This window comes from Xiphophorus hellerii, chromosome 1, assembly GCF_003331165.1.
Source record: "Xiphophorus hellerii strain 12219 chromosome 1, Xiphophorus_hellerii-4.1, whole genome shotgun sequence".
Taxonomy (NCBI): Eukaryota; Metazoa; Chordata; class Actinopteri; order Cyprinodontiformes; family Poeciliidae; genus Xiphophorus; species Xiphophorus hellerii.
Window position 1 is genome coordinate 27,545,601 of NC_045672.1, and position 8,699 is coordinate 27,554,299.

The 8,699-nt window shown below is 34.3% G+C and overlaps 1 protein-coding gene across 1 annotated transcript; it reads right to left on the reverse strand.

Moving 5' to 3' along the window:
- Window positions 1–1,791: 1,791 nt before the first annotated feature.
- LOC116716843 (uncharacterized) lies at window positions 1,792–6,733 on the reverse strand. The gene is made up of 5 exons (XM_032557773.1): window positions 6,613–6,733; window positions 5,092–5,424; window positions 4,665–4,982; window positions 2,192–2,345; window positions 1,792–2,086 (listed from the first exon to the last, which is right to left on the reverse strand). Exons 1-5 carry the CDS (start codon window positions 6,644–6,646, stop codon window positions 1,939–1,941), a joined length of 987 nt encoding a protein of 328 aa, XP_032413664.1. The 5' UTR covers window positions 6,647–6,733; the 3' UTR covers window positions 1,792–1,938.
- Window positions 6,734–8,699: the final 1,966 nt, after the last annotated feature.

Below are 8,699 nucleotides of genomic sequence, written 5' to 3' on the forward strand. Positions count from 1 at the left end.
CTTAGACTTTAATTTTCGTGAAAAGAAATTCATAAGTACTTTAAACTAAGAAAAGTCCAGCTTGATCAACATAAATAAATGATGCAAATATTTGCCTTCGTTTTTTTTAAGTAGTATTTTGATCAGTGTGGATAACCACGTGTGCCTGAGGTTAAGGAATGGCTTTGTAACCCCCTCTACACTGCGGTGACAGACTTGGTGTCTTAGATGTTTTTAAATTTCTTTAGGTCAGAACAGGATTTTGTTGTCCATTTAATAGATTTTTTTGTGATTCTACAGGTCTGGTTGTAATCAAGCCTGAGTGTGGCCTTTAAATTAAACTCAAAATTGGTAGTATTACAACTTGATTCATAATTTAAAAAGTGGTTAATAAATTTTACACACAGAGCCACAATGGTGTGGATGTATTTTTCCCGTAATTTATAAAACTATCATTTATAAACTGAATTTGGTCTTTATTGAGGTTATCTTTGTCTGATACTCAAATTTGTGTGATAATCTGAAAGCAAAAATAGATTTATTAGAGGAACTGTAGTGGAACACTTTTTCACAACTTGGAATGTTGGTTCTGATCTCAGTTTAGGACCACTTTTGGTCTAAAATGTGACAGATCATGAACCCTGATCCAAACTAATAAGTGACGGATCTCTTGCTGAAGATATATCACAATCTTAAAATAGAAAAAGAATTAAAATCATCAGTTGATGATAAAATAACTTAAAATCATCAGTTATATGCAGGTAGCAGGTATAAACAGCAGGTATAAACAGCCGTCCTCCTGGCAGGTTTGAAATGACACATGGTAAAACGTTGGACAGCAGACTCCTCTTTACTAAAAAAAGCCATAGTACAAAGTTGCTAAACTACAAATATACAAAATGGAGAAATTAACAGTATGTGTTAGTGGACCCAAATTAGAAACAAAATAAATTTAAGTAGGATGTAACGCAATAATTTTCAGAAAATATCTGTCAGACTTGAGCATTTTATAAAAATAAACTGACAATGTCCTACTCCTTCCAACAATCTGTCTGAACAGAGCACAACAAAAATATCTAAACATCCTGCAGAGAACACAGAATGAATTTTAGGAAATTATGGGTGTGCCATTATTGTTGTGAGTAACTATACACTGGCTTCCATTTCAAGAACACTCTTTTATAAACTATGGTTTCTGTTTGGCCATTTGCAATGCTTTGGGTGGGACAATGAAAATCTTGAAACAATATATTAAATATGAAAAGTCCACATTCTTCACAAGTCTGTAACCATTCAGTAACCACATCATCAATAAGATAAGATAAGATTGTTCTGATCAAAATATTTGCACAAAAATGAACCTGTTACAAATGATGGAAAGCAAAAATACTGAGCAAAGAAGAGCTCAATTTCTGACTCTGGAGACCGAAATGTGTAATGAATTCATTATTATCCAAAGAAAACAGTCCGAGATAATTTGAACTCTGTGACATGATGCTTTGTCCTGCTGGAAATAGCCATCAGAATATGGCAACTATATTCACTAATGAACTACATATTATTGAACTACAGTATATGAGAAATGTATTTTATTACTCAGGTCAAACCATTTGTATTCAAATGTTTCACAATTCAGGGCCTACAATAGATTCAAGTGTAAAATAGTGATAAATAAAATGAAACATTTTATCAGTCTGACAGAGGATCAGACAGATCCTCAACATCTACAGTAAAATCGAAGTTCAGTACAAGTGCTGCTTGGTTTGGGTGATGTTGCAGATTATTTATCTGAATCTGGCTTAAAACACAATATTAAACTAAATCTCTTTATTACAGTACGAAGCAGGACATTTAAGCTTGAAATGCAAATTGAGGCAAATACAGTTTCTTTAAAGATTACATCTGTACAAGGAATGTTAAAATGAATGAAATTGACAAAAAACAAAAACAAAATGGATTTCACCCCATATTAAACTTTTTCCTCCTTCTGCCATGTTTCTTGTGACTTGTTTTTGTACAGCTGATGAATATACACAGACTTATGATTAAGACTGTCATAGAACCCCATCGCAGCAGCTCATACCACACTGGTACTCCAGTCCATGTGCTGTAAGAAAGAAGTGGCAACTTTTTCAGATGAATTTACTTTTAATCATTTAAGTCCATTATATATTATTTCCATCAAGGAGATAGTAAAAAGATGCACTGTAACCTGCTGAAAAACACATCCATAGCAGTTTGATTGACTTGTAAAGATTGCTTTGATGTATTAGTGGTTATTTTTGTAGTTTCTAAGCAGATTGTTGTTGGTGAAGTTTCAGCCACAGTCGTCCTCATTCTGTCTGCGCAGTCATAAACAGGCTGTCCTAATAAATAAAAGTAAAGATATTTACAAAACACTGTGGCAATCTGCTGATTTTAACAGCATGATAATAATAGGCCTATATCAAACCTCATAGATGTTCAAAAGCTCATATTTGTAAAATCTCACATTTATGTAAAACACATTTCATGTTAAACCAGAGCATTAAGCACTGAAGGCACCACAGAATTAATATCTTGTGGTTCAAACCTTTCAGTTTGAACTACAGTAAGTCCCTGCTTTGTGACCATAAAAGTATCTCACATAAATGTTGTTGATCTTTGGCACACTTAACACACATGTTCTGCAGTTAATTGATTTTTGTGGGGTTTTTATTGATCAACACCCCTCCCAAAGGTGTCCTGATTCTGGTTGTAAAGGTTCTCTTCCCTGCATGATTTAGATCTTTTATTTATTCAATGCACCCAATTTAAATTTATGAATTAAGCATAGGCATCTCACAAAGTCGTTTATACTAATGTGATTTCCTTTGAATCAGGTGCTCTGTAACAGAGCACAGATGCAACTGAAAAAAGTTTGATAAAGCCTCTTGGCCCAGTGTACGGACATGTTGTCTGAGGATCCAACATTGGATTGGAATTGTACTAGAGAGTTGCATAATATTATCATTTGTTTTTTCAGCTGGTGGGAATAGGTCTAAAGGTTACGGACAAGCGTACAAACAGTTATCACATGGAAGCTGTTTGTGAAGAAAATCATGGTAGACTGGAATGGCTATATGAGAATTAAAATGATTAATTCAATATCTTAATGAAAACCTGCAAAACTGCCCAGAACAGTCAGTTTTGCAGACAGGCTTAACAAGAGGCGTGTTGTCTCAGCTGAACAAAGGAGCATTTAAAAAGCAGTGCCCACTTCAGTTCTGTACAGTTCCCAAAACTAAGTCCTCTTCCCTTTATGTTCACTTAGAATTCTTAAAGCTGCAGTATGTAACCTTTATAAACAATGTATGTTTTTCACATATTCGTTAAATCTGTCACTATGTTGTGACAGAATAACCTGAGATGTATAATCAGTGAAAAAACAATCAAGCTGTTTTTCACCCGTCACTTGACATTTTGCTAGACGCACGTTGGAACGAGCCGTTGTTTTATGTTCCCAGTATTTTTGTACAATGAAATTGAGAGAGTGGGACCAACATACAATGTGCTGAAAGCTTCTGTAATCATAACGGAGGATTAGATTACTTAGAGTAACATTTTAAAAAAAGACCCACTAGACAAGAAACAAATCTCAAAGAATCAAAGTAAAATCTGTTAAAAGTCACTTTTCCAGCACTGTGTTTTTTAAAATCACAAACATGCTTCTTGGTGTCAATCCTTGTTTACTATTCTCTCAGTCTACTGCCAGTTCTGAGTTCTCCCACATAGTTTTGTGGGAGAAGAATGTATGTTTGTGAGAGTAGCAGAATAAATTATGGACTGAACAGAGTCTTGTGAGTGGACACAGCTTGTTATTCTCAGTTAGGTTTGGATTATAGTAAATAAATCATTGTATACTTTATATGCTGTTGCTCATCTGAATTCATTGCATTTCTGCTTCTCAACACATAAAACCATTGAACTGAAATTAAGTCTTCTCCTTTACACCACGACTGTGACTTCAATCTATTATATTTTATAACTTATTTAGTGTCAAGTACAGTCATGATGACCATAATTTCTGTTGTTGACATAAAGATGACCAAAATCTCTTCTTAAAACTATTGTGACGGTCTGTAGGTGAGGGTGCTCACCTACACAGGGTAGGCTACCAAAAAGGAAGGATGTTGACATAGACAACCAAGTATCACACCCATAAAATAGGAAGACAAGCAGCAGGCACACACCTTCACCAGAACACTCACACATGGTTCTTCTTCCTGTAACGTCATCACTAAGTCAGGTGCATGTTCTTTTCTTTTGTTTGACCACAAACACCAACCTTATCAGCATATCTTAGCTACACTGGAAGCCAGTAAGCAATGCTCTCTCTAAAAGGACATGCAGTAACAAAAACAAAGCTAATTATAACTGTTGCACCATAAAAGTTAAAACATTTAGATGTAATAGAAAACAAACTAATTTAAACAGATTTTCATAAAAGCACACATTTATTTTGTGAAATATTTATTGCTATGCCCCGATTTATTTTTGTGTTAGTGATCATCACATTTAAGGGACATGTTTAACCAGGGCAGTCTTATTTCACCAAATAACATACTGTGGATTATTATTCAATCTGTGTTAATTATTTGCTATATTCTATGAGGGATGTTAATGGATTTATTGGCCAGTTTTAGTCACATCACTTTGGTTCTTACCAGGAATATTAGCAACATAGATGCAGCTGCTGTTGTCAGGCAAGAAGATCTTCACAGAAAGGGCATCACTCTGAGCATTGCTGATGCTGTTACTGGCAGAGCAGTAATACTCGCTGTCCTCTGTTAACATGCCACAGTGTAAGCTTAGATCTGAAGAGCTGAGGAGCAAGAAACCTTTGTGGTGAACATGCTGATACCAGGCATAAAAAACATTGGTTCCCATTGCACCACCACAACGGACGGTTAGTGACTTCCCCATGCATGTTGCACCGTCCGCCAGAGGAGTCAGGGGCCAAAGTCTGGGTTTAGACACTGGAACTGGCACAAAGATGAGAGTAGTCAGTCTGAATCAGTTCATCTGTAAGCACTCTCTAAAAGGAGAACACATTAATTTAGAGCTCTAAATTAATTAAGTTATGGCTCTTACCTTGGGTAACAGTCACTTTGACTGACATCATTATGTCAGCATTAATTTTTTCGATCCCAATCCAATAAACATCAGAATCCTCAATTTGGAGATTTGTTACCTTCACCATGAGCTTCACATGTCTTGGCAAATCAAATATGCTCAACCTGTTTTTATTTTTGGGTTTTGCAACACCATCGGTATCCTGCAAAATGTCACAGCTATATCTAGAGGGTCCTCTGCACCAGTACTTGTTGCTGAACAGGAATTTACTTTCGTATCTGCAGACAATTATGAATTCTCCTCCAATATGTGCTCTGATTTCTCTTTTATCGCATTGGAGCTGAAGGCTTGCTGTAAAATTAAAGACATATTAGTGTTTATAGAAGGGAAACACATCACTAGCCAGTTACTGGCCTCCCTGATTAAGAGTCATAAAAATCTTAAAATGAATTACATTTTTGTTGGAGTATCATAATATATTTAAAAATATTTAGAGAAATCCAACATTTAAGTTGAGGACATGGCCCAGTATAATGGGTAGAAGTTTAACTTAAACCATAAGCAAATCAAAGCTTAAAAGCTTCACCTAAAACATAAATTAACATTGTCAGGCCAAAATCACCCTGCAGAGTTGCACTAAGAGGAATGATCAAATATTCCTATCTCTGTGTGCTTCAACTTTATAAAATGTGGTGACGTAACTCTGCCCTAACATGTGCTAATACATGTGCTTCTAGATATATATACAGTATATATATATATATTTTTTTTTTTTTTGGGGGGGGGGTAAAAACAACTAAATGAATAAATTAAGTTTAATATGCATAATGAAACTAAAAGTCTAATTTTTAAAAACATTTCAGTGTAAAATTTTGGAATTGCAAGGAAATATTAAATTGTTTTAAGTTTTAGTACATAGTGCCTGCTAAAAATGTGAGTAGTGCTGTAGAAGTTATCCATCATAAAGAGAATATTTTTGTTACAACAGTGGCGAGTGTAAACATTCCACCAGCCTCAAGTTTAAAACGTAGAACCTTCGCTACAGTTTTCATGAAAATATTTACCTTCAATTCAACTTTTATTTATTCTTATTTACAGAGGAAAGTACATCAGCAAAATAAAACACTAATTACTGTTTATACATTCATCTAAAACTGATAAATAATATTTTTAAAAAAACAATGTTTATTTTTAATATTAATGTTATTATTTATTAAAATGTTCAAATATTGTACAACTGGTACTTCGTAACCCCTGGAGAATTTCATTGTATCTGTAAGCAATTATATTAAAATGACCACAGAATTTACTTTGCATTTATTACCAACTAGTACTTTTTACTATTTGGTAATAGGTACTATTTCACTCGACTTTATACAAAGAAACACATATTTAGTTTCTACTTTATCTACTCTGTCATCTTTAAAGATGTAAACAAATATTGGGAAAACAATCTTTTTATATGTTTTTATCTTTAAAACTAATGACAATTAGCAAGTAAAATGAAAAACAATAAATATTAGTTCATAGGTTACTCACTATGTACAAGCAAAAGTAGGCACAATATCTTCATGCTGATACTAAAAGCTGCCTTCAGTCAGATTGCTCGGAAATGTAAGAGGTGGACTGCATCACTTTGAACTTCCTGTTGTTTGTTAGAGCCACTTTCGCCTCTCCACATATTCTCATATGCTTTAGCTGCATACTCTACATGGTGTGTTTTTTTTCTGCACACCAACATACTGGTTGGGACCTCAAAGATGTGGTTTAAGTACATTACCTGCTCGAGCGCATCTGCTTTTCCTTTACAATAGTCAGTGTTTCATGTTTATAGGTGAACATTCTCAGAGGAGCTCTTCTGCACTGAAATCCACCTTTTTTCCAGCATATATATATCAAATTTTTCTTCCACTTAACTTTCTGTCATTAAGTTAAGTTCCACTAAACTTAATGTAGCATGCATCCAAGTGACGTGACTTTACCTTAAAAAAAAAATTTAAAATAAGTAAAATAAGCAATAAAAGATAAAACAGACGCTAACTCGAAATTCTTTAACATAAATTCAATTCCTAAATCCTACACTAGGGGTGCACTGTGGGAAAATCGGATCATTAATTAAGAAAATTTAGGAAAACCAGTGATGGAATTGCAGTCTCAGAAATGGTTGCAGGATGTTGCATTCTGATAGATATTGCAGAACACTTCAAAATATTCTGAACAGAATGTTACAAGGCCATAAATACAGGTCCTTCTCAAAATATTAGCATATTGTGATAAAGTTCATTATTTTCCATAATGCAATGATAAAAATTGAACATTCAAATATTTTAGATTCATTGCACACTAACTGCAATATTTCAGGTCTTTTATTGTCTTAATACGGATTATTTTGGCGTACAGCTCATGAAAACCCAAGTAGTTTTCCTGTCAACAGCTTTTCTCACCTGAGCTGTGTATCAGCTTCCCCAGAATTACAATGCTGAGCTTAACCCCTGATGAGTGCTGTTTGTGATATGTTTAAAGCTCTGGAGATTGCTTGAAAACCTGATTTGTGCTTTAGACTTCTCCACGGCCTATCCCTAACCTGTCTGCTTCTTGAAACTCCTTGAACTTCATCGTGCTGTTTTGTTTGCAAATGTCCTTCGCAGAACAACTACTTATGAGATTAGAATGCTTGACTTCCCACATAACCCACCTCTTAAAAGCATTTATAAACATGTCTCTTTTTTTTCATTTTGCTTCATTTGAACTAATTTGTGTAGGTCTTTCACATAAATCTGTATAACACTCATCAAAATGTATAGTTTTATAGTGACAAAGGGTAAAAAAGTTTAAGGGTGTGAATAACTTTAGCAAGAAACAGTTTTTCAAGTTATTGATGTTAGACCTGGTTATGCAGGTTAATGAATCAGAGGGTGTGCTTAGTTTTTGTTACCATAAAACATAGTAAAACACTTTCTTCTCCTTTGTTTTTCTTTTGGCATGCTAACATAATTCTGATCTAAGAAAAAATTATCTTTTAAAATAATCGATAGGGAAAAAGTGACTTTTACTTTGACTATAAATCACACTGATTGTTTGTTGATTACTGTACTGCAGTACAGTACTATATTTCGGTTTAAGCTTAGCACAAAGCCACTAGATGTCACCATGCTGCTAACCCTATGTATGACAACTGTTGATCACAGCAAAAATTTGTTTTTATTTCAAATAGCTTAATTTTATTTGGAAAGTTACCTCCTACATTAAGTGTAATTCATCTTCACAAGTGAGTAGTAATTAAATTTGTTGAAGGACATTTGACAGCTTTTTTTTCCTTTTGTGACAAAAAGTTCTTCTGGTTACTAATAAATACCTTTTTGTGTAAAATGACAAACTGAGTATTCATATTTTAATAAGTGAAATCTAAAATGATCTAGAACAGGTAGATGAAGCCTTTTCAGAAAGTTAGACTCAGATGCCCTTCCTTTGACCATTCTTTTTTTTCTTCCAACATCCCTTTTCCACTCCTTGCCTGTATCCTGAATGTCGTCCAACAGGCTGTACAGCTTACACTGCACTCTGACTTTTAGAGGCTGAGCTGTTTGGACGTGTTTAAAAGCACACATGCATGGCTCGGTTTGTTT

Coding starts and splice junctions, on each gene's coding strand:
- LOC116716843 (XM_032557773.1), bottom strand. CDS start 6,646: ATGAAGATATTGTGCCTACTTTTGCTTGTACATA. Junction 4,983..5,091: donor CAAAGTGACTGTTACCCAAG/GTAAGAGCCATA, acceptor TCTTTGTGCCAG/TTCCAGTGTCTAAACCCAGA. Junction 2,346..4,664: donor CTATGTTGCTAATATTCCTG/GTAAGAACCAAA, acceptor TTTATTTATTAG/GACAGCCTGTTTATGACTGC.